This window comes from Anguilla rostrata, chromosome 18 (assembly GCF_018555375.3).
Source record: "Anguilla rostrata isolate EN2019 chromosome 18, ASM1855537v3, whole genome shotgun sequence".
Classification (NCBI taxonomy): Eukaryota; Metazoa; Chordata; class Actinopteri; order Anguilliformes; family Anguillidae; genus Anguilla; species Anguilla rostrata.
This window is the reverse complement of record NC_057950.1, coordinates 6860118-6886516: the sequence shown is the minus strand read 5'-3', so window position 1 is coordinate 6886516 and position 26399 is coordinate 6860118. Positions and strand designations below refer to the sequence as shown.

Sequence of the window (26399 nt, the reverse complement as noted above, 5' to 3'; positions counted from 1 at the left end):
ACTTACTTTTGGATTTCAGGTTAAGCACTGCGATTTTACCAACAACTGAGTAGGGAAGAACTAGATTTGAGAGTAAGGAGAGAAATTAAATATTGAGAACTCCATATGCACACCAAATAAGATCGGAAATTCAAAGATCATAAAGAACACAAAGAAAACAATGAAATATAGCCAATTTGTACACATAATAAAGGCCAAAATATTTGGTAATTATTTTGTATTATCATATGTCTCTTATATTATGAAATCTATGTGTTTCAAATTGACTTTGTAATGGATGTGACATTCATGGAAAATATGACTCCTGAGGTTATATGTAATTCTAATCTATTTCATTTTAATAAACACTTTATACGAGTTAATATATCGGAAAACCAGTGGTATGGGCAAGTAGGCAGGCGTACCGGTATAACAGGATATTAGCAACAATGTCTTACATGTTTCAGTGAGCACCTGAGTATCTCATTAACTGAATGGTAATCCTTGCAAATAGGCAGTATACCACTTCTTAATAACGGTCTTTCTGATAGGTTAGTGTCTTTAACATGCACACTAACCAGTGGCATTTGCCACTTTTCTTTTTTCCACGTCTTTAAATTTTGTTGGCAACGTTAATAAAAAGATTGTCGAAGGCCACACAAAGATCCTGGCGGTTTTTCCCAGTCTGCTTTTTCAGCCCCTGCTTCAGTTAAAATCCACAACGCCCGGATAGCTGCTCCTGTTGAATATGTAAGAAGGGAACCGGCTCCAATAAAGCCGTGATTAATCTGTTAATTAATTAGACCAATCATAATGTGTTTGGGGGCAATTCAGCAAATGACTACACTAACCGAATGCATGATGTTAAATAATTCTGACTGTGGGAGAAAAAAAAACTCCTTTTTTAAAATAACCTATGTATTCAGGCAGAGTACACAGATAGATACAAGTCATTAAGCACACAGGCTATTTGCATAACACAATGGCAAAGACATGCTACCATAACACAATTTTATGACAGAAGAGCATGTTAACTAAACTAAAATGAGGACTGGGGCCAAGAACCATTCAACTTTAACTTAGTTTTTGACTAAACGAACGCAAGCGTTTTCTTGTTTTACTACAAGCACAGCTTGGTTAGTTCAGCAATTGCAAACATCAACCTCCCAAACTGTATTTGAGGAGGAAAAAACAAATACTTGCATTTAATTACAAAATAAGCCAGAAGACAAACGTTAGTGATTGTGCGTGCATGCGCATGTGTGTGTGTGTGTGTGTGTGTGTGTGGACATCTGGCCCAAATTTTGTATTCAGGGGGAAAGCAGGGAGGGTTAGTGATGGCATCACAGTTCAGCAAGTTGCATGGTGGGAAACTGAACTCCTGGCCACACGAGGGGGTTGACCAGCATATGGGTTGAGAGTTGGTCACTCTAAGGACTGCACCACAGTCTCCCCAAAGACAAACCCAGGCCAAAGATCAAAGCCCAAAATCATGCACAGAATCATGGGATTTTTATTTTATTTTCTTTCTTTTTTTTTTGGACGGCTAACACGGTGGCCATTGCTTTTGCGTGAACAATTGCACATCTTAAACATCAGCCTTTAGCCTAAATAAAAAAAAGAAAATCACATAACTTAGCTCAGCACATATTTATGTGAAATTCAAAACAGTAGTTTGGATGAGAACACTCCTTAATATTAAACGTCAAAAAATGTTTCAGTAAGCATTTTCAATTGCCCTAATGTAACAAAACTGCAAACACAGCACCAAACATAACCGTCTCACAATAGTGTGAAGTAAAACAGCTGAACTTATAAAAATTGGGATAATATAATATTATTAAAGAGGCTACAAATAAATATCTGCTGTAGACAAGCTACAATACAAGCAGCTTAGTTTAACTCACCACTGACCATCACTGATCGGCTAATCACAGAAAGTCTACATTTAAAATATATAGCCTACATTATTGCTTCTGTTAAAATCTTGCATCACCTGACCTGACAAAAGTGCACTGATTGTGCGTTTCTTCAGTGAGACAATTGTTGAGTGTGGACAAACTTTTGCTTTACATTGTGTCCAGTTAGGCATTTTACTGGGCAATATTGAAACACTGAAGCATGACTGTAATGACAGAACGAAAGGCTGACTTGTTCTACTGTCAAGTTCCCCAGTTGCTTTCTTTACAAGTCTCTCAATTAAAATACTTCACTAAAACCCACCCCATTTTGTTATGTAAGAATCTTCTCAGATACACCAAACAAGTATCCGAGTGGCGAAGGAACATGTGTAGTCTTACCCAGTGCTATGGGATTGGGATTAATTAAATGTTATCTCGATTATCTGACTCCAAAATAATGTTTTAACCTTTCCTCTGTGCTAGCAGTTATACACAGGAGGAGGAGACTGCTGTCCACCAGTAGTGTGGCTCTATACGGATCGCCGTCTATCTCGGTAGATGCAGACGTGCCTCTGGCTTGTGTAGCCTGCATAGATACAATTGTGTATCCTGCTACAACACTAGTGACTGTGGCGTGCAGATATCCTGAGTTTTATGTGTATGTCAGGACTATAAAATGGCTAGGTGTGCAGTGGTAAGAGTCAAAGAGGAATAGCAGGTTAAAGTGAATGTAGTTTATTGTCCAGTGTGTTCAATGATGCCAGTATACAGTTTAATGGTGCAAAAATGTGTGCGTAGTTAAATGGCTACACGTGTATGATGCACAGGTGACCGTGTTGACGAGTTTCCCAAAACCATTCCACTTTTCCCCTTACCTACCCAGTAAAACCAAAGTAAAACCCCGCGCCATCAAATGAAGACACAATCATAACAATGCAGCAACATTACTGAATCTGCTTGTGCTACCTCCGTAAGCCTATCGCACCAGGTTAACCTTCGTAGCCGAGACACCAACTGGTTCCTCATGACACCGGCTTTCCAGCAATACTAAACACGATTGCGCTGTGGTATGGAGAACCCAAGGTTTACGTAATGCTGATCCAGTAGTATGCATTGTAACTGAGCACGGTCTCTTTATCACACCCTGCTGACTCCCTGCCAGCGCAGTAAGCAGTCTGTTTTCCCCAGGGGGTCTGATAAGGGACACACTTCTGTAAACCGCCCTGCAGTTACAATTAAAAACACAACAGAAACTATTTAAAATTTGTTAGTTACATGGGCCATTTTAATTCAGTACATTTTTACAAGTAAAAAAAAAAGCAAGATGCAGTAAATGTATCTCTGATAAATCATAATCTGTTACTAATAAGTATCACAGTAGTACTGTAACATTATCTGAAGACTGCGGGGGGGGACATGGAACACGAGCATTGTTCTGTGAAGGAACAGCGCATAATTAGCAATAATTACATAGCTAAATGAGATGATTCAGGTAAGGAAATGCGATGATTTTAAAGACTGCTCAACAGATGGATTAAATAAGACCGCATTAGCATCTCGTTGCCGGAGGACTGAATTCCAGTCTGTGAAACGAAACCGGGGCCTCAGCCGCCACCGACTCTGAACCTCGTCGCGCAAGTCCAGATTTTCCCCCAAGAAACCAGGTCCGACATTCAGCAGCACACAAAAGACACAAAGCTGCACAGATCGCTCGTATATTTTAAATCAGTGGTCCTCCAAACCCTGGTCCCGGAGAGCTACAGGGTCTGCTGGGTTTTTGTTTTCACCTTAACATCAGCACCCAGTTGAGACCCAAGACACCAGGCAAGTTGAGTTAACTGTGGTAATCAACTCCTCGAATTGATTCATGAAGTGCAGAGTCGCCATGAAAACCAGCAGACCCTGTAGCTCTCCAGGACCAGGGCTGGAGACCACTGTTTTAAATGGTACTGTATCTCTGACACATCAACGGCTAAATGAGAAGCAGACACGGAAAAGGGGAGCATCCGGTTGGCTGTGTTAATGGGACAGCTTATGCGGGAGGCGGTTTGAACCATCACAAAAAGGGGAAAAAAATCCCATCAAAAAAGTTCAAATTGTCATTTTTTTTTTTTTTTTTCCTGCTCTTCACTCTGAGTCATTATTCAGTCACTGGTGCTTTGTAATGGAAAGCGAAAGGAAAAATTTCACCATTTAAAAATGTCTTTGTTCTTTTGCCGCGATACGAGCTCGTGGCGAAATCGAAGGAAAGAATTATGAAAGCGCTTTTTGCAGACAGAGTGACTGCTGTTCACAGATTGAGTCAAGTGATCAGACCCCCGTGGTGTCACTGCATGCTGTTGGGGGACGGGGGACGGGGGACGCCAAATCCTTCACTGACATAAGGCAATGGGGCAAAACAGAACTGCACAGCTGAAGTAGGCACACGCTTGGCTAGGTAAGATTTCGAGAGCGCTGCAACAGATAGACACAAGAAGACAAGCTCATACCTCATTTTGCAGTTCGGAAAAAAGATGCAGGCCTAAATATCTCACGCATCCAGATTCTCCTGTCAGAATGGCTCTAATTCTAAAATGCTTTTTATTTTATTTTGTTGCTAAGAAACACTGAAAGGAATGAGTAAGGAACGACATTGCGCATTGATCTTCGAGCACTCCAATTCATTTATAAATTGAATTCCGAGATATTCAATCTTTAAATTGAATCCTGAATATGGGCCAATGCAATGCACTTAAGTTCTCCATCACTGCTACCATAAAACAACCCCCCCCCCCCCCGTCCACCCCCACCTCCCCACCCCTACTTTATAGCTTATTCGGGGTACCGAGAATCCAGCGCCGCTGCTTTAATTACAGTATCATATTTAATAAAGAGCCAACAGTATCTGACTAAATGGTCACATACTGCCGAGAATTTTAATTTTATGGTTCTAATGGAGAGTGGAAGGAGTGCTCTAACCTCTAAGCTGCCGCATCAGTGCAGCAGCAGATTCAATTACAGAGGAGCCTCCTTCAGCGACACACAGAGAATGTGCTGAGAAACAATTAGTAGACCTATCATCATCATTACGCGGGATCGCAGTGATGCCACCCCCTCCCCCCCCCCAACCCCCCCTCTAACGCACGCTCCTGCGGAAGATTTCCCAGCAGCAACAGACAGACAGGCACGAGTCAATGCAGTGAGAATATCCACGCAGGGCACGGAGAACGCAATGCACCATGGGAGATCCCAGTCCCTTTGAGATTTCGCTCACTGCAGTTCCACTCGCTGCACTCCATTCCTCAGCCTGTATAACTGAACTTCCTGCTTTTATGAGCAGGAAGTAACCTCGCCAGCTGTTTTAAATTATTTGATGCATGAAGGAGTTGCCAATTAAAAGGTGACCCATGCAATATGCATGCATAAACTGAACCCTCTCCCTACCCCCTGGGTCTATACTCAACCCCCTCCACCCCCTGACCCTATACTCAACCCTCCTCCACCCACTGACCCTTTACTCAACCCTCCTCCACCCACTGACCCTTTACTCAACCCTCCTCTACCCCCTGACCCTATACTCAACCCTCCTCCACCCCTGGCCCCATACTCAACCCCTCTCCACCCTCTGACCCTATACTCAACCCTCCTCCACCCCTGACCCTATACTCAACCCTCCTCCACCCACTGACCCTTTACTCAACCCTCCTCCACCCTCTAGCCCTATACTCAACCTCCTCCACCCCTGCCCCATACTCAACCCCTCTCCACCCCTGACCCTATACTCAGCCCTCCTCCACCGGCTGACCCTATACTCAACCCACCTCCACCCACTGACCCTTTACTCAACCCTCCTCACCCCTGACCCTATCTCAACCCTCCTCCACCCCTGACCCATACTCAACCCTCCTCCACCCCCTGACCCTATACTCAATCCCCTCCACCCTCTGACCCTATACTCAACCCCTCCACCTCTGGCCCTTTACTCAAACCTCCTCCACCCCTGACCCTATACTCAACCCTCCTCACCACTGACCCTTACTCAACCCTCCTCCACCCCTGACCCTATACTCAACCCTCCTCCACCCCTGGCCCCATACTCAACCCCTCTCCACCCCTGACCCTATACTCAACCCCTCCACCCTCTGGCCCTATACTCAACCCTCCTCCACCCCTGGCCCATACTCAACCCCTCCACCCCTGACCCTATACTCAATCCCCTCCACCCTCTGACCCTATACTCAACTCTCCTCCACCCACTGACCCTTTACTCAACCCACCTCTACCCTCTGGCCCTTTACTCAACGCTCCTCCACCCCTGACCCTATACTCAACCCCCTCCACCCTCTGACCCTATACTCAACTCTCCTCCACACCACTGACCCTTTACTCAACCCACCTCCACCCTCTGGCCCTTTACTCAACCCCCTCCACCCTCTGACCCTATACTCAACTCTCCTCCACCCCAACCCTATACTCAACCCACCTCCACCCTCTGGCCCTGCACTGAACCCTTCTCCACCCCCTGGCCCTTTACTCAACCCTCCACCCTCTGGCCTCATGCTCCTACTGCTATTTCTGGCCCTATTTTTCACACTCTGGCTCTGGCTCAAGGAGAAAATATTGACTTCTGCAGAAACATGTCACGCAGGGATCAGAAGGAAAAACTCCAATGGACATGGAATTCAAAAAATGAAAGCAAAGATGAATGCGGATAAATATTAAAGAAAATTATTCTTAGCTCACAGTCACTCCAAAGGCAGGAAAGACACTTAACTGCAATGTACCAAAAATCAATAGCAATTTATTCTCTCCTTGGGCTCCAAACACTGCAAGTAAATAATACTGTCCCCAGGAGCACACTGGCGTCTCTCTCTCTCTCTCTCTCTCTCTCTCTCTCTCTCACACTCACACACACACACACACAAACACACAAGCACACACACTCGCTCTCTGTCTCTCTCTCTCTCTCTCACACACACACACACTCTCGCTCTCTCTCTCTCTCACACATACTCTCTCTCACTCACCTCCTCTCTCTCTCTCTCTCTCTCTCTTAATAGCCCACCTCAGCCTGGCCTGGCCCCGCTGGAAAACCCCACACTGATATTCAAGCCAAATCCACAAGATGCGCCCTACGGGAGACACTTGCTTAGCAGACACAAGTAACCAAGGTGACTTACAAATCACACTGCATGAACAACCTCACGCTAAGTAGAGAGCTCGCCCAAGGGTCCACCTGATGCACCCTACCTGGTTCCCTAACCACTCACACTGCTACCTAAACTCCAGCATCAAGCTGTAGCTGGTCAGAATGAGTGGGAGCCAGAGATACAGAATAACATATTTCAGCGTTCATCAAACACAGTAAAATATTTGGCATCCTGTTTGTCTTCACTCGCCTTCCTAAGCCACCTGCCAGATTCAAGATTCAAAAACTTTATTGTCCATTAATGTAGGCAATAATGGAAATTTGTCTTTCGCTGGTGCATAGCTGATGTAGAGATACAATACAGATACAATACAGTACAAGGACATCAAATGAACACAAAAAGACAACACAGTACATGATAGGTAAATATACTGTAAAACTTGTAAATTACATTACATTACAGGCATTTGGCAGACGCTCTTATCCAGAGCGACGTACAACAAAGTGTATAACCATAACCAGGAACAAGTATGACGAAACCCCTAGAGAGAAGTACCGGTCCAAGTACAGGGAACAACCGCATAGTTCAACTTGGACCCTGGTGGTTAAACTGATTAACACTAACAACGAGAACGGCAACAACGCAATCTATGGAAAAATAAAAATAAATAAAAATACAAGTAGTCGTTAAGACTGGCGCATCAACTAAGTCACCTATTAAACAGCTGCCTAGTTACACCCCTAAGTTTAGTCATTTACAGGGGGGGAAGGGAGGGATGGGGAGAGGTGCAGCCTGAAGAGGTGGGTCTTCAGTCGTCGTTTGAAATGGGTAAATGTTAAATTCAATGGCTTTTTTGCTTCCATAAATGAGTTTATCAAGCAGCACGTAAATGTTAGCTTGGAATTACCTTAACTAATGACCGTCAGTAACAAAGTTCTAGCAGATTTTCCATGGTAAAATTATTATTATTATTGTTAGCATTATTCATATTATTACTATTATTAGCATTATTATAATTATTATTATTAACGTAGTAGTAGAACAGCAATATAAGTGATGATAGTATTACTGATAACAATTAATATCACGTAGTACCGAGGACAAAACAGATTTAGACCAAGGGCATATGATTTGCATAAAATAATCATAAGGGATCACGCTGAGAAATTTGAGTGATGGATGGCTATGCAAAAAACGAAACAAGTTGTGCGAAATAATAATGTACTGATGACCCCCAACGTTAAAGAAAGAGCAGCGCTTCCTCCTTTAACGGTTCCCTTGGAAGACAGTCCATCTCACTTCATCAGGCTTATTATGACGTTCCCCCAGCCGCACCGGCCCATTAACCGACACTCTATTCCCTCCGTAAATGCACTTAGCATGCCCGCCCGTCTCTCCTTCCGAGAGTAACGCTTACTGTAGCCGGGCAAGCTGAGCTGGAGTCAGCGTGATGCTTTAATCACCCAGCTCTGGCTGCCACAACACATCCTCCTGGCACAACACGCAGCTGGTATCCACAAAAATCCACAGCACACTCGGTCACATACTGCATATTTTGCAGTTGTTGTTTTTTATACAGTTGCTGTGTTATTAAAAGCATGGAAATGAATAGTTACTTCAGCTTCACCAGCAAACTGACTGTTATGTGATTATGATTCTACGCACCTGACCATATACTTTTAGTTACCCGTAGCCCAATATTATTTTATCATAAAGGTATCCAAGACAGCCTACCCATAGATAAACACCACAAACCTTTTCAGTAACAGCGTTGTTCTAAGGACTTACCAAATGTTTATAAGTTAATATCTATATTAAGTTGCTATCTATGCCAAGCCAACATGCAAGTCACAGTTGCAGTCACTGTCTGGAACTCTGTGATAACGGGATTTGCGGCTGTACTCAAGTATAGAACGCAATCTTGTGCAATATTCGCCATCCGACTCTTCCCCGCATCCCGGCGTCGAGGCGGTGATGTCACTAACAAAAAATTTATTCGCGAGCATTGGACGTACTTTTATTATAATAATGGACTGTGATAAGCAGGCAGCACGTGCCACTGGGCAGCTGAGCACAGGTAAAATAAACCCTCTTCAGAAGTGAACTATTCAGCAGTACCGAAGACGCAGGGGGGAAATGTTTTGATTAAGTGCTAGGAAAGTATACGATTTTTTGTCTCCAAACAATGACAATTGACAAAATGACAAAAAAAACTGTACGTTCTGAAGTGGTTACCAGTTTAGAAAAAGATGCAATCTGCGCTGCAATAAAAGAAAATACAATTTAACAAAGGTGGTAATGGGATGAGACCTTGACGGCTCTGTACTATAAAAAAAAGTTCCCCACTCTCTCTTAATAGATGTTGTTTGATACACGAGGGTATTCTTACCTGCATGCGTGTACGTGGGCCTGACAGATACCATGTGACCAAAGAGGACTGTGGCTTTAATGCATAGACTGTATAAAAATAATCACAAAGCAAATGGTGCGGTGCAGAGACTAACTTAGGTTCTAATGGTAGATAACCATAGTCTTGACCTGTCAGCCAACTAGATATGTGGGTTGTGTTCTCCGCTTGTGAGCATAATGCAGTGTTTTGGTTTGTTGTGTTGCTACTTGAAGTGACACTTCAGTGTTGCAATTCTGGTTTATATTTTTACCAGTACTACTCACACTTCTACTACTATTATTGCTACTATGGTATTTGCTGCAATAAATGTTTGTGCTAGTGCCCAATAAAGCATTTGGAGTTCTAGTTAGCATAATTTGGCTAGCAACACTCAATGTCAAAATGACAGTTCTTCTTACCGGCAACTCAGAGGAAACTGCAATTGCTAGTCCAAAGATAATAGCACGGATATTGTAGCTCGATGCAACGCACGGTCACGTACCTATCATGCTGAAGACTTCAGTCGTCTGTCTCTAGCTATAAAATAACTTCGTGACATTGCATTTGTTTATCCAGCATTTACCCAGTGCTTTACGATTGTAGCCCGCTTGAGTTTGACTGGGCACGTGTGCGCGAGTGGTTCTGGGAAATGACGTTCTTCCTTTCTTCCAATTTCAGCGCGTCATACGTCTATCAATGCTCAACGAATTTGTTATAAATTTGTATAATAATATTTATAACAGTAACAGAGAAAGAGAAAAACATATTTATGATTAAAAACATACATTTAACATTAATTTATAACTACGTCATACCGGAAGCCGGTTAGCGGAACGACGGATATTGTATTGTTTAGCAACTCAGTGCAGCATGCTTTCAATGTTTTGATTGAAGGATCATTGTTGACAGAAAGGCCGGAGTCATAATAATTTAGCGCGCCATTAAAGAAATACATATTGCGGCCTGAATTCGGCCAGTTTGAAATATACTTTGACAATATGCTGGAAATTCCAGAGACACAACCACCAAAACCCGAAGCAGATCGAAGGGACAATGAGTGCATAGGACAAAAGAGGAGTGCAACTGCAAATAGAGTAAGCGATTTATATTTCCCGACAGATTATTATGAGGTTTGCATTTCATTATTAGCTTTTAGCAAGCTAGCTAGTTATCTAGCTGGTGTCGTATTCGTCCATAACAGGCTATACGGTTAAGAATGAGTTCGATTTTGCTAGTAAGCCGACTAACTGCTCATGAAAATTCCTGACAACTAGCCAACCAGCTAGCGAACTAGCTTTAGTGTTGCACAGGTCTGCAGCTAGTATGTACACATTCGTATTTTACCTCTTGCCATCTAAAGCGATCGATGAACAAGGTGCAAATAACTTTTTTGATGTACCCCTAGCCATATGATCAGATCCTGCCTCTTAGTTTGCTTACTAACGTTTGCAGCTTGCCTTTCTTCAGGGGTCTTGAATGGAAATTACGCAGGTGCTCGTGCAGTAGGCGTGTGCTGAGCCAGATCAGTGTTCAAATTAACTAAATTAGTTGTTTTCCGATCCAGACGGCGCATTTCATTCTTCACGTGTGCTTTTTCTTTGTTAAAAAAAGAGAACATTTACAGGGCATATTGGCGATTCAGATGTATGGTTTGTATTAGAATAGAACACTGGAGCAATTGATGCTGTTTTCAGTTATGGAGATTTTGAGCTTTATTCAAGCATCTAGAAACCGGCCTGCCATTTAAAAACGTTTCCCTTGGACCTTAACTCATAAGTGCAATAAAACAAATATGGAAGAAAAAAAAACAAGCAACAATGTTGTGAATGCATTCATTCCAAATAGTCAGGATATGTTCTTTTTGATACCTTAGGGTTCTATGCTTGCTGATAGGATTTTCTTCAGTTTGGATTTAGAAATTTACAGTTTATTATTTGAAAGTGCCATTGTGCTTTCTGTTTTATATGCACATATTATGTCATGGCATGCATGTTGAACATACATCCTTATTGTGACCCAGTCCTTAAATTTATGCCTGTTATCTAGTTAATACCACATGTTTGAAAAGACACTATAATACAATCAAGAAGTGTAATATCTACAGTATAAGGTTAATGAGATGTTTTTGACCCTTTAAAATGCACTCCAAAAAGTGACCAGAGTTTGACAGTGGACTCGAAAGTTCTGTGCTTAAGTTCCTCTCAGGTTTTTAGCAGCTGGACAAAACCTTTCTTAGAAAGCTTCCTAAGACTACAGATAAGAATTGAAGAATACAAAAGGCTCCACAAACTAAAACATGCCTCAAATATGCTTAAAGTATTCAGTTAATTTCAGGCTTTGAACATACTTGAAGCATCTTTTGGTGTCTGGAGCCTTCTTTATCCTTAGATTCTTTACTTTTCTGTAATTAATGCAATCAGTTTAAGTCTGAGTGCAGTCATTTTAGATTAAAAAAAAAAAGAACTGCAGATACAAATCTATATTCTGTGAACATCTGTGATGCAAAACAGTCGGTTGGGCCTTCTACAGGCCACGTCGAGAAAAGTCAATTTAGGTCCAGAGCTTTGGAAATCCCCCCAGTGGGCATGGGTGCGTCAACAAACACACTCCTTTACCATTTCAAAGAAAACTTTACCTGTGGATCTTCAGGTGCACTGCCTGGGGTACAAAATAATACATATATATATATATATATATATATATATATATATATATATAGTATTATGTCCCCATTGCCCTGTGATCTGGCAGAGGTAAACATAAAGTGAGAAAGAGACACTGACCAGAAAAGAAAAACAAAAAGAAAAATTCTGATTCAGGTTAGATGCTGCAATCATGCATAACAACTATCTTGATTGATCCACTATGAATAGCAATTTGTAGTTTTGTCTCTAGTAACTTCACGGTAATAGCATCACCCGTTGCTCCCTGTATTTGAAGTCAAATTTTTCATTATCCAGGGCTAAATTAAAAATGAAAGGACCTGCTCTCGAGGGCACAGTCGGGAGAATTGGGACATTGCACGTGCACCGTGTGGGTGTAGCATATGTGATTTTTCACCGGTGCTCCTGGGCACAACTGGAGATTCAAAACTGTTAAGATAAAACAGAAAGAAGAGGGGGGAAAGTTTTTCACAAATGTGACATTTTCCCTAGGATCCTAAAATAATGTCAACTGAATGTTTTCTTTCTTGCATCCATCATTCAATATTTGGTAGTCCAGCACACACCGATTACGCGGCTAATTTGATGGCATAATACATTTTAGCTTTAATATTTATATTTTACAATACTACGCCAGTTTCAGAATGTACGTTGAGGTGTGTAACACCACGATTGTGTTTGTAGCATGTATGGAAAACGAAAGTTAATGTCTTACATTTTATACTGTTTTTGAACATACCTCAACAATGATTTCATGTTGAATTTAGAATGCTGAAATGGTAGGTGTCTTTCATCTATGATAAAATTGACTTTCTAGAGATTATGATATAATATAGCCTAAATATTAATATTGGTTTAATGAATTGATGTTTACAGAATGTGATGTATGAGTGTAAAGTTTTATGCTAATCAGGCAGTAAGTGTAATTGCCCCTGTATTGAGTGTGGCTATGAAGGGTTTGCTATTTAGCTAAGGCTATCCAAGTTTTTGGATATTATTAAACAAAATGTGGCAAGCATATTAGGTGTGGATTTGGTATTTTACAAACATTTCCACTCTAAGCTCAATAAGGTCAAAAACAGTGAATTACAGTAATGGTATTCGATGTAGTGTATTTAAAGTTAGTTTTCACAAATCTGCAAAGGACTGTCAAGTAAGGCTGGACATTTCAAGCACTTGAAAATCATTCACCCTGGAACTTTGGGTTGCCCTGTCTGAAAGTGGGGCCGTGTGAGAATGTTCGTTGTGTACACTGTATTAAACACACAGACGAGTTAAGATCCTGGGACCGGTAAATGATGCAAACCTCATTAATATTCAAATTGAAAATGCATCAATGTAATGTTTTCCGCATCTCTTCAAATATGATGTGGCATATTACAACCCAACCTGCACGGTAAAATGATTGACTACGCACGATTCAATTTGCATATTAATGAATAAGATGACAGATTATAATATTTGCCCTTTTTTTCCTCCCTCTCCTTGCCTTTAGGGACTAACTGTAAATTCTGGCATTTATTTCCAGGAATGGGTGATTGTTTTTTTTAAAAAATAAACAAACTGCTAACTTAAAGAACAATGAAACTTAATTTAACCACATATTCATCAGAGCTGTAAAGTGACATTTTCCTTCCAGCCTTAGAGGAATAATGCATTTCCTCAGTGGAAAATTAGCTTCTATTTTCATTCATTGTAGACATGGTGTTTCCTCATAAATGCATATTTAATAGTATTACATTGCTGTTAATTCATCAAACCAGTACAATTTTTTAATTAACTTTTAGTTGCATGGTGAACATAGAAAACGTATTTCGTGTAAATTGCCATGCTTGAATATAAATAATTGGATGGAACAGAAGCATCTTTTTAAATTTATTTTTTTTCTGTTTAACATAGGGAAGAGCAAACCAGACTTCAACAGTTTCAGAAATGTTTTGGCATTGATGCAGGCAAGATTTCCTGTCTTGCTTCTCAGTCTCTGACCACAAGACAATATGTTGACCATAAGACCACAACCATAAGTGCGAGAAGCTGAACTTGCAAACTGTGTTTGCTCTGTGGTATTTATCAGAAAGTCGTGAAAAAAAAAAAAGATTTGCTGCAGCACTGCTTACTCGCAACGCAGAAACTTTATTACTGACGTTTCGGTCAGAAACCTTCATCAGGAAATTCATCAGAAAGTTGAAAGCAATTACAGTTGCTGCTTTTGCAGAAAGAGGATTTAGTAATAAATATTTCCAATGTATGCTGAGAGAGAAGTTATTTGGACTTTGGGGGTTGTGGGGGGGGGGGGTAAATTCAGACCTAAAATATTGAGATTGGAGATGTCTGTGTCTGCTGTCATCATGGTTCGGTATCTCAAAAAATTACAAAGTCATCAGTGTGACTGGTGTTCATAGCTGAGCTAGACAAGTGAGTTCTCAGTGCCAGTCCTCACAGGTCCTTCAGAACCTGAAAAGTATGTGACTTTGTCAAAGATTGTGAGAGTACTGGGATTTTTCACACAGTGCTTGAATTTTGTGTTTGCATTTTACAGAACCTTTTTTTTTTGCCTGGCTCTCAAACGGAAATTCAACGATATCGTCATTTAATTTTCCAGAGCGCAGTGCTAATCTGGGTATAGTGTGTGGGTGAGCTTTTTGATCAAAAAATGTATTCGTAACTTTTAAAGTCGCGATAAAATCCTTTGGTTATTAGGCCTAAACATTTTGAAACTTGTCCTCAGGCACCTTTTACTAGACAAAAAAAAAAATCCTCTTGTGATGCCACAGCACTAAAATACGCAGCGTGAGTTTGCCAAACTGCCTCTGCAGGACCCTAGGCAGGGTTTTTACGGTCTTATAAACATGGCACTATATGGACCATCACCGACACGTGGGGGCAGAAGAAGCTCCAGAGAAAATACCTCCTGAGTGAAATACGGACGCGTGGCAGTTTGTGGCAGTTTTTTTGTGTGTTTTGTTTCAAATCTGGTCACAGGGCCTTTTATCCTCACTGAGATAGTGAATGAGAACTGAGGGAGGCTCAGGCTGGTTCATGGTCCCAGATATTTAGGTTCCCTCCCTCTATAACAGTGGTCTCCAAACCCTGGTCCTGGAGAGCTACAGGGTCTGCTGGTTTTTGTTCTCACCTTAAAATCAGCACCTGGTTGAGACCCAAGAGTGACCAGGTGAGTTGAGTTAACTGTGGTAATCAACTTCTCTAATCGATTCATGAAGTGCAGAGTCACTATGGAAACCAGCAGACCCTGTAGTTCTCCAGGACCAGGGTTCGAGACCACTGCTCTATAATATGATAACAGTCCGATCCGTTGTGCCAGTCATCCAAAGCAGTGGTTAATGTGGAAAATATATTTTTTTTAAATCAGAATTCCGAACCGGCTTTCTAAATCCTCAAATCCCAGTGTGAAGACACATATTTGTGGTTTCAGCTCAGGGAAGCAATTTCCCAGCGAATGACAGAAAATCAGAAGCTGAATCTGATCTGGATGTGGTTCGCTGGAAAGAATGGTCATAAAACCCTCTTGAGTGCATTGGACAGCATAAAAGACTACAAAGGGCCCATTATCAGTGTCAAAGTCAGAAGAAGGTGCCAAAAAAAATATATATACTCACTGCATGGATGTGAATACATATGATAAGAGTTTTACTGAAAGCCAGACCACTGTGTGTGCAATAATTCTATCCATTTTCATTTACCTGATTGAACAAAGAAAAGAAAGAACATAACATAATATAGAACTTCACATATAGCATCATGTACTGTAGTAATAGGTACAGTACAATACTGTGTATTGGGACAAAGACATCTTTTTTCTTCATTTTATATGGACCTCGCTGTGTGCCCAGGGGCATTGTCATGCTGAAACAAGAAAGGGCCTTCCCCAAACTGTTAGGGAAGCACAGAGTTGTACAGAATATGACTGCATGCTGTAGCATTAAGATTTTCCTTCATTGGAAGTAAGGGGCCTAGCCCAAACCATGAAAAACAGCCCCAGACCATTATTCCTCCTCCACCAAACTTCACAGCTGGCACTATGCATTCTGCCAAATCCAGATTTGTCCGTCAGACTGCCAGATAGTGAAGGGATTCATCACTCCAGAGAATGGATTTCCACTGCTCCGGAGTCCAAAGGCGGTGTGCTTTACACCATACAGCTGATGTGTGTGGCTGCTCGGCCATGGAAACCCATTTCATGAAGCTCCTGACAAACAGCTCTTGTGCTGACTTTGCTTCCAGAGGCAGTCTGGAACTCGGCAGTGAGACTATTTTTACGCAGGGCAGAAATTTGACGAACTGACTTCCTATGACAGTGCCACATTGAAAGTCCCTCAGCTCTTCAGTACAACTCATTCTACTGCCCATGTTTGTCTATGGAGTTTGCATGGCTGTATGGTTGATTTTATGCACCTGTTAGCAATGAAGTAGCCAAACCCACTAATTAGAAGGGATGTCCACACACTATATATATATATATATAGAGAGGGAGAGAGAGAGAATAGTCTTTTGTAATGTTCTGCATGTACATCTGCCTGGAGCATTTTAGAAGTGGTAGAGAGCAACAACAAAATATATCCGTCCAATGTCTGCTCGGGGAACCTCGCAGGGAAAATAGCTGCAGGTACTTTAGCTTCACACCTGGTCCTAAAGGTATTTCATCCCATTTACAATCACATTCTGAAGGATGACTGGAAAAAAAAAACTATTTGGAAAAGTAGAGAGCAATACAGCCTGTCAACCCTTGCAGTGCTCTTGTAAATTATATTGCTGAATTGCACTACCAAAAAAAAAAAAAAGGCAAGTAAATAAAACATAAAATGACGTTAAAAAAAAAACATGCAAAGTTGTGGAATTTATTGCAGCAATTGATAAGCAGTTTTCCCGCAGTGGAGAATATGGACGTTTTCCTGGCCTACCCAACGATTCAATCCTACAGCACTTTGCAGCAGGCAGTTAACACGGCACACTGACCCTAACCACACAGTGCTTCCCCAACGCAGCTCTATTCATACGACGAGGCTATTTCAGAGATTACATTTACATTACAGGCATTTAGCAGACGCTCTTATCCAGAGCGACTTACATTATACAGCTGGATATGTACTGGAGAAATGCAGGTTAAGTACCTTTGCTCAAGGGTACAACGGCAGTGTCCAACCGGGGAATCGAACCTACGACCTTTCGGTTACAAGACCAACTCGTTAGCCATTACACTGCACTGCCGCCCGTAGAGATTAGATTTGTGAAAAGATATCCGAGGCTCAGAAATGCGTCGTGTGCCCGTACGAAGCATCCTCCAGCTCATCGGAACGCGCTTTGATGTCAAATAGTCGCAGGAAACCAGTGTCTGCTTGCCCGGCCGTACGCTCAGGGCCACCGGCGTTTGGGTCTAAGCTCACGTGAGGAAGACCTGGAATATTCGTGCGCTGTAATCATTTCACAATCAACTGTCATGTTTTTTTTTTTTTGGTTCTGTTTTTTCCTGGCAAGTGGGCCAAAATGCTATATTGCCCAGGGGGGAAAAAAAAGTTTTTTTGTTTTTTTTTTGTTGATAAACACCCTTTAAGGGCACGGTTTAAATGATAAATATTCACTAGTGTGCTTTGCCAGGTGGCTTAATATCTGCCTGCAATGGCAGCGGATCCAATTTAATGAACTAGTAATGAAATACCTTTGGGAGCGGGAAGTATAGATTACACAAATGTTTTCATTTGAAGCTTAATTAAATTTGCTGTACTCCATATCTTTCTGGAATTGATTACCGCTCTGTTTACAACGTTCACTTTAAGTGTCTGTGTTGGTAGGAACTGCCTTCGGGGGAATTAACATTTTCTTAGGACACAAGTGTTAATACTTTCTTCGAAAAGGACCGACTAAAAAAAAATATGTGAAGGCTGCATACAGTCTACATAAGAACTGCATAAACATTTATGCCAGACCATCATAGGGTGTGCTAGGTTGCCATGGTAAATTCCATTGACATGAAATTTTGATTTAACTTACTGTAGTGCTGTAATATTTGAAATACATAAGGACCTAGCACGCCCTGACCTAGTCTTGCTTGGAATACGTTTATTAATATCCGCATGCATAATTGTTAAATGTGTTAAATGAAGGGTGGTTTTAACACAGATTTTATATGCATGTCCTGTTGCTGAAAGTTTTATATTGCCGACTTCCCAAAACACTGTACTGGGCAGATGCAGTTGATGCAAATATGTGACAGCACTGGGTTGGAAAATCTTAGTGCACACTATCAAATATCAGTGCACAATAAATATTGTATTGAGCATTAGAGTATGTCTGTCTTGGATTGATTTTTGTCCTTACGGTAATGATAAAGTTGGTGAAGAGGATGATCCAGTGCCCTGTGGGATTATTGGCACTTTTGATAAGGATGAGCAAGAAAAGACACAATGTGTAAAATTAAACAATGAGATCTATTTTATGCTCAAACTATATGCTTTCATACTTATACAAACTTTGCTAATTTTAACAAGCAGTTGTTTTATGTCCCAGCAAGGTGTTTTTTCTGGGAAAATATTATTATTATTGTCTAATTATTATCGTCACCCCCGATGCCAGGTTTTTGACCAAACTGTCTTTGTACTTACCGAAGGTCGTGACCCTCCAAACGCGGACGAGAGCCCTTGGACCCGTTGGAAGGGGGCCGTTAGTCCCTTCTGTGTGGCAGTTGTGAAGGAAGTGGCTTTGGTGTCCCTCTGTCCCGCACAGGGAATGAAGGTGGAGCCGGACTTCGTCACCTTCACCCCCGCGGAGGAGCTGCAGTACCTGAGGGCGCGGGTGCAGGAGCTGGAGCGGGACAAGGCCGAAATGGCGGAGGAGAACCGGAGGCTGAAGGACATGCTGATGAACGGTCAGTCTTCCTGCAGTCGCCCGAAATCCGTCGGCCCTTCTGAAAGGACGTCAGCGTTAAAGTGTCCTCTTTGCACATAAGTGTCATTAGCAATGTCACCGTCCACAGTTATATATTCACCGATAAGTCGAGCGGTATAGGTTACGGGCGGCAGTGTAGTATAACGGCTAAGGAGTTGGTCTTGTAACCTAAAGGTCGGAGGTTCGATTCCCCGGTAGGACACTGGCGTTGTACCCTTGAGCAAGGTACTTAACCTGCATTGCTTCAGTGTATATCCAGCTGTATAATTGGATACAATTGTAAGTCTCTCTGGATAAGAGTGTCTGCTAAATGCCTGTAATGTAATGTAATGACTGTTACATTTTACCCCCTCCTCTTTTACTCCCCGCCCTCTCCCCCTTTTTTTCTGTTCTGCCAGAGATTCCCTCTCTTCTCTGCTCCATGAAGCAGACCCTGTCCGTGTGCACCGGCAGGGCGAGCGAGTCGGACTTTGGGGTGGCGGACGGGCCGGGCTTCGCCCAGCCGGCGCCGGACGGGTCCGAGTTCGTCCTGGCGGCGCCGGCCTGCGCCCGGAAGCCGGAGCGGGCCGAGTTCATGCAGGCCGTCCCCGGCGGCGTCCCCCGGCGGGCCGACGGGGGCGCGTTCGTGCAGACGATGGCGCCCGGCGCGGGGCGGCTCACCGACGACGACGGCGGAGTCGGCGGGGAGTACGTGGTCGCCGACGACAACGACGACGACGGGGGCGTGGTCTGCCCCGTCGTCATCACGGACGAGGACTGCCACACGTGTTCCGACTCGGCGTGCAGCTCGCCGGACCTCCCCCCGGCCCGCGACTGCGCGGAGCTGGAGCACCGGCACGTGACCGGGAGCGACGGCAACCACGTGAGTCCGGCCACGCCCTCCGGGGACTGACACGGAGTCCGCCGGGCCGCTGTCTGTGCTGCTACTCTATTGGCTGGGCCAGCCCTTGCCTTGCCGTTAAACTGTGTGAGCAGACCTGCCTGGGTCTGCAGCTTTGTACCAGCAGATAGTCACCTTTACTCTCACAAGTGGAAGGTCTATTATGTCTTTGTTGTACACTTATGAAGACATAGTGAATCTCTGCCAGTGTGTTTACTTGTACACACACACACACACACACACACACACACTCACCCGGGCGCGTGCGTCTGCAGGTGCGGCAGGTGGAGGTGTACCCGGGCTCCAGCGTGTTCTGCGAGGCCAGGGCGTGGCACGCGGCCATCCAAGCGCCGTCTCCCACGGCGATGGCGCGGACACTGTTGCTGGGCGTGTTCGACATGGACACCCTGTTGCACAGCAACCTCAGAGGAGGGCGGAGCCGGAGGCCCACCTTCCCCAATCACCGCGCGGGCCTGGACCCCCACAAGCTGGACGCTATTTACAGTACACTCACTTTTCCTGCCCTCTTTCCCAAAATACGCACCCTCAGTCTAACCCCCCCTCCCCCGGCTCACTCATTCACCCCCCCCCCCGTGTGTTCACTCACCCACTCACATTTGTGCTCATGCATTCATAGGCTTACCCCCTTTACAGTGTTGGCTCCACTGTCTGTCATTCACACATCACCACTATTAATGTGCTTAACCTCCAGCTCGTTAAGTCTGTGGCCGCCCGCGGTCCGGGATGGTTTTTATAAGCAGATTAACATAAGGAGCCGCTCGTGTGCATGCGATTTGGCGCCGCTCAGACAGCGTTAGCAAGCGGCGGTAAGTTCAGGTCTCCGCCAGTCAGCGCTTGCCCACGAATTGAAAATGAAGCATCGTAGTCCGTGAATGGCGAGCGAGGCTGGCGAAGGTTAATGCCACCGTGGGGCCAGCTCCCCGTTCCAGTAATCCGTTGGTGTTCATCATCGTTTGTTGAGGAGCTCTGACAGCGCTGGCACGGTTTTCGCAAAATGGCCGTTCGGGCGCTGCCGCCTGTCGCCCTCCCCCCCCCCCCCTTCCTTCACCAACTGCTGTTGTGGCTGTTGTTCCAGGTGCCACCCTGGCGAAGTTCCCGCTGGCCAGGAAGGGGCAGATAGGCACCGGGATCAACTCCAAGCTGTCGGAGATCAGATTCAAATCCAGGAGGGCCGGCCGGGAAGGGAGATACTTGTGAAGAGCTGGTCGCGGGAGGGTGCGAAAACTGTTCACCCTGACGGTCTCTGGATTCATTATTGATTTGTTTTATTTATTATTTATTATTATTTTATTTGGATTATTTTTTTTGGACAAACGCCTTGATCCAGGGTGAACGAATGGGCAATAGAAGGTAAAGTGCCAAAAGCAAACAGAAAATGCTCCAAGTCCAAGCGCGACCCATAGCACGCGGCTAGGCTACACGAGAAGGTGACAGCGCAGGGCCTTCTTATCCAAAACAGCACAACGATTAAGAGCGTAGTTTAAGCCAGGATCATAGCTAGCACTCGGCTAACGGTACAGCTACAGAAACGGCACCACTGGCTTGCCCCAGGGTCAACCAGCCCAGTTCTACCAGCAGATCCAGTTTGGGTTACTCCACATGTAATCTCAAGAGATTAGTCCTCGGAAGACGACGGGAAGGTAGAGAGTGGCTCGGCTGTCCCGAACGAGGTCGGCAGCTCGTTCCGCCACTAGGGTCGGCGAGGGCTCGGTGAGCCGGGCCCTCCGTGCCGAGCGACGGGCCGGACGGCTGGCCGGCGGAAGAGCGCGGCAGGGCGGGAACGAGGAACGCGTACGAGGGCATGTCGACAGCGGCGGCCGGGCCACAGAGGCCGAGAAGAGATAAAAACGGTCTGATGGCGTTAGCAGGGAGGTCAGCCGGGCAGCGGGCGGTTGCTATGGCAGCACCGGGGGTCTGGAGCAGTTGCCGAGAGACGCAGACAGACAGACAGACCAGGGCCGGGCTGTGAAGAAGGGGCATTGTGATGTCACAGGGAGAGAACCCTGGCGCTGTGCGGAATGTCACTGCGAGGTTGTTGGTAGTCTGGGAGTGGAGCGGCGCTGTCTCCTGAAGGCGCCGGTGGGGCCAGATCACTTCTGCATGATTGTCTTTGATGGGGGAGCCGGGGGCGCAGAACAGTGGGGGGGGGGCGAGCGGAGGAAGGCAGACTTGGAAGGACAACAGGAAAAGCAGCCAGCCCCGCTAGCCCCCGCAAAGCCCCGCCCACACGAGCGAGCGCAGCCTGCTCCAGCAGCCCGAGGGCCTTCGCGGGCTGAGCCGCTAACGTTAGCGCGCAGATGTTTCCCGAAGACATCTGGACGCGCAACCTCGGCTGCGGGACTTAGCGACGGGGGGGGGGAGGAGGAGGGAGGCTCAGGCCACCAGCTGCAGGACGACCGGCCGCCCACTCTTCCGAGGGGGGGGAGATGGGGGGGCGGGCTCTGAAACCGCCGAGGTTTGGACGACAGCCAGGCGATATTTTCCTATCGATTTCCGCGATCCCGGCGTTTCCCCGCGGGGACTGGCGGTCGGCGGCTCCATTACCATTCCTGATCCTCCCTCGCCCACGGAGCGGGGAGAGAGAGCGCATCAATCCCCGCCCCGGAGGTGCCGTCGCACCCCCCGCCCCGCTTAATGGATCCTCAGACGCTGAACACCTCAAGGAGCGAGAAATTAATTTATCTTAATGCGCCTAAATGGTGCGAGATCTCCCGAGTGGACTGTGTAAGGGAGGGGGGGGGGGCCCTGGTGTTTTAATGTCAAAGGGGAACGGGTGGCGGGTGGGGTAGGGCCTTTGCTGAAGATTTTGACGATGGACTTGATTGGACAGACAGAAAGGGTGTCGGCGATTTAGCGTGTGGCCCCTCGGCTCGCCGATTGTGTTGATGCTTTCGCGGACATAAAGATAGACTTACCGCCATCACTGTCGCACGCTCTGGAGGGACCGGTGGGACCGTGGCAGCGGGATGACAGACAGCCGGTCCCCGGCCGTCTCCTGACAGCAGGGGGGAGGACACTGAGGCGAAGCTCCACGGAAACGAGAGCCGGGTACGGCAACTACTCCGCGCACAAAAATACGCTGATCCCGGGCGCTGATCTCAGGCGCTGATCCCGGACACTGATCCCGAGCGTGGATTCCAAGCACCGATCTCAGGCACTGATCCCGGGAAGCTGATCTCAGGCACTGATCCCGGGAAGCTGATCTCAGGCACTGATCCCGGGAAGCTGATCTCGAGCGCTGATCCCGGAAGCTGATCTCGAACGCTGATCCCGGGTGCTGATCCCGTTCTCTCAGCCCAGCGGCACAGCCGGACGGTCGTCTCGCATACGCTGCGGTGTCTTGTGTTTTTTCACCTTCGCAACGTGCCAATAAGACTTAGTCTTTTGAAAATCCGTATGTTCCCTTGTGTGGCGCTGTTTCCAGGGAAGCGCTGCTGCTGTCAGTCGCCTTGATATGTGACATGTTCTGACAAATGAAGTCCCTGTGATTACAAAACGTCAGTGTGGCATCAGTCTGTTTAATGAGTCGCAAAAAGCTTCTTCCAGGGTTCCCGCAGACCGTGAAGGACTCTTTCCTCCAAGGGGGACATGGAAGTCCTGCAGTGTGGTCAAATAAAGTCACGGGAAAACTTGCCGATAATAAAAAAAGTTTGTTCTTTTAAAACAAAACAAAACAAAATGCAAAAGCAGAAATACACCCATCAGTCAGTAGGCTCTTGAAACGTACGATGAAGTCTCGAGAGCATTGTGATTGATTGCACATACGTTTGACGGATGTTTGCTACCCAAAGCATCTCCAAAGGTGTTAGAATGCAGCCAGAATAACTCCTTCATTTCATTTTCAAACAAGTCCAATTTCAGTGGAAATTGGAAGATTAATCCTTAAAAATAATTAATCCCTTTGTCCGATGTCCATTCATCCTTAAAAGGTCACTGAAAAGTCAAGGAAAATATCACAGAAATTTGCTGACTGAAGTTTGTAACAATACAAAGTGAAAAAAGAGCGGCCATTTTTATAGAACACTGTCAGTGGAGGCGATTGAATGTGGTTATAGTTATATGCAGCCTGGCAAAAAATGTTTCTGTGTGAGAATACATCACGAAGCGATATTTCCCCGAGATATCAGATTAATACACAAAGCAACACACAACACAACCTCGAGGCCCCGGGGGTGGAACAGAATCCGCCGTCGTCCCCGGCAGAGATAAATGTGTTTCGCAGTTCTATAGGCGCACGATTTCCAAGGTAAGACTCTTTGTCACCCGTGGCTCCTCGCAGGAATCCAGCGGGCCGGCCATCAATTTCAAAAGAGGGACCGAGGGGAAGACGCGGAGCGACTGCCGATTGGCTGCGACGCGGTCACGTATTTGAATATTAATAGCCAAACCCCCCGTCCACCTTCTACCACCCCAAGCGTGGCTGCTCATGAGGGAGGTGGGGAGGTGGGTGGGGGGGGGCTTCTTCAGATTCACCGTGTGACCTCGGTAACGGGGGCCGGTTGAGCGGGCGCTCCTGTCCGCGTAACTGATTCGCGGGAGTCGCGTCGGCAGAGCTCCGGCCACGCGTAGCGGAGCGCCAGAAACGATGTCTCGCCCCCGAGCGTCCCATCTGTTCCTCGGCCCCCCCCCCCCCCCCCACGCGCGCACGGGTGGGCCGGCGGGCGGGCCCTGATTTATCGCCGGAGAGTACCGCGCGCAGGGGGGCGACTGCATCGCTCATTCGTCGCGCTCGCGGACAGAGACGCCCGGCGCCCGGGAGGCGACAGCGGTCGCGCCGCGCGAGGCGTGTCTGGGTCGGGCCCCCGGAAGCCAAACGGCGCAGACGGGAGGTTTATTGAATCTCCTTTCGGCTCGGAGGTGGATGGGGGGGCGGGGGGAAGAGGGGGACGAGGGGAGGGGGGGGGCAGGCCCAGGAGAGTCCTGGCCCAGGAGAGAAGCAGGCGCTCCTCGGAAAACAGAAAGCATCGTCTTAACAGCCTCTCAAAGTCTGCGACGCTTTCATCTCCAGGTTTCTGAAGCGATGGCCTGACGAGTCCGCTGAGAATAACCGATATTCAAATGTGCTGTTTTTACGAAAGCCGTTACTATTCCCCCCGGAAGAGAAACGGGTCTCTCTCGCGGTATGGAAACTCTCGACGGAAAAATGAGGTGTCATGAAAAAATGGGCAGACCTATTACGTGCCATCAGTGACTAATCATACATGTATACAGTGTAATGTAATATAAATAGATTATGCATAGTATATGGATTTTATATATATATATATATATATATATATATATATTATACACAAAGAATGGGCAGTCCTCCCTCCTCCTGGATTTTTACTTTATTCAGATGGGGAAAGCAGATAGGATCATAGTACAGAAACCAGGACCCTAACCCTAACCCTGGCCGCACAGAGGGACTCATGGATTTGAGAGGTGGCTGCCCTACATACTGTCCCACATGGTCTTGTCCCATTAGCCAATCAGCTTTTAGAGAGCAAAATTTTTGATTGGTCCCAACAAGTCTGTAGCTCCACCCAGTAAGGGTTTCATTAACCTCAGTCTCCTGCCCAGGGCCTAGCAAACCTGCGAATGAAAACCCCTGTCCCGGGCCTAGTAAACCTGCAAATGAAAGCTCCTGCCCTGGGGCTAGCAAACCCGCTAACGAAAGCTCTTGCACAGGGCCTAGCAAACTTGCTAACGAAAGCCCCTGCCCTGGGCCTAGTAAACCCGCGAATGAAAGCTCCTGCCCTGGGGCTAGCAAACTTGCTAACGAAAACCCCTGTCCTGGGCCTAGTAAACCCGCGAATGAAAGCTCCTGCCCTGGGGCTAGCAAACCCGCTAACGAAAGCTCTTGCACAGGGCCTAGCAAACTTGCTAACGAAAGCCCCTGCCCTGGGCCTGGCGAACCCGCCATGCTTCCTCCGAAATTTGGAGAGAGGATCTGAGCCCTCCCTCCCTGAACGCTGCTGCGTCTCGGGGGAGAAACAGGGAAAATGTCACACGGTGCCAGAGCGACAGGCATCGATTCATTCTGCCCCGGGGGTGGGGTGGGGAGGGGGGGGGACCACCTACACCTCAACCCAATTAATAATTTAATGAGTTATTTCATTTTATTCCGGTCGGCGTCCCCCCCCCCTTTACCCGCTTCCCAACCCCCCACCCCACCCTCCCGTGTCGCTGCCTCCCTTCAGACAGCAGAGAAAACAATCAAACGCGCCTGGCCTTTCTCCACCCAATCGATACGCCACGCCTGATGTTTTCATCCGTCCGCGTGGAACGAGATTGGTCCTCCGGTCAGAGATGGACGCTGCGGCGAGACGGGGGGGGGGAGGATGGGGAGAAACGTCATCGAAAATCGTTGAATGTCAGCAGCAGCAGCAACAACAACAACAACAACAGCAGCAGCAACAACAATGGCAAACAACGGCAGCGACAAAGAAGCGAAATAGTAATACCGCGCCCGTTGCCGTGACACCGGAGAGGGCTCGGGAACAGACGGGGCGGCTGAATGCCGCGTCACCCCGGGAAACGCCGGCGGTCCTCGGG

The 26399-nt window shown here is 46.0% G+C and overlaps 2 protein-coding genes across 4 annotated transcripts in view; one reads left to right on the top strand and one right to left on the bottom strand.

Annotated features, from left to right (window-relative positions):
* prkn (parkin RBR E3 ubiquitin protein ligase) overlaps nt 1-10056 on the bottom strand; it is an 80432-nt gene extending 70376 nt beyond the window's left edge. For both annotated transcript variants that reach the window (XM_064316909.1, XM_064316910.1), the window contains exon 1: nt 9901-10056. In XM_064316909.1, coding sequence (XP_064172979.1) covers nt 9901-9907 — 7 coding nt within the window. In that variant the 5' untranslated portion in view covers nt 9908-10056. The remainder of the gene's footprint in view (nt 1-9900) is intronic.
* Nucleotides 10057-10087: 31 nt separating this feature from the next.
* On the top strand, nt 10088-23358 carry LOC135244541 (uncharacterized). Of its 2 annotated transcripts, none has more exons than XM_064316912.1 (5): nt 10088-10492; nt 18684-18941; nt 19360-19823; nt 20117-20345; nt 20938-23358. In XM_064316912.1, the coding sequence occupies exons 2-5, from the start codon at nt 18803-18805 to the stop codon at nt 21057-21059; spliced, it is 954 nt and encodes a 317-aa protein (XP_064172982.1). In that variant the 5' UTR covers nt 10088-10492; nt 18684-18802; the 3' UTR covers nt 21060-23358. The 2 variants fall into 2 exon arrangements, with proteins under 2 accessions (XP_064172982.1, XP_064172981.1); XM_064316911.1 differs by having other exon boundaries at nt 10091-10492; nt 18800-18941.
* The last annotated feature ends 3041 nt before the right edge of the window (nt 23359-26399 follow it).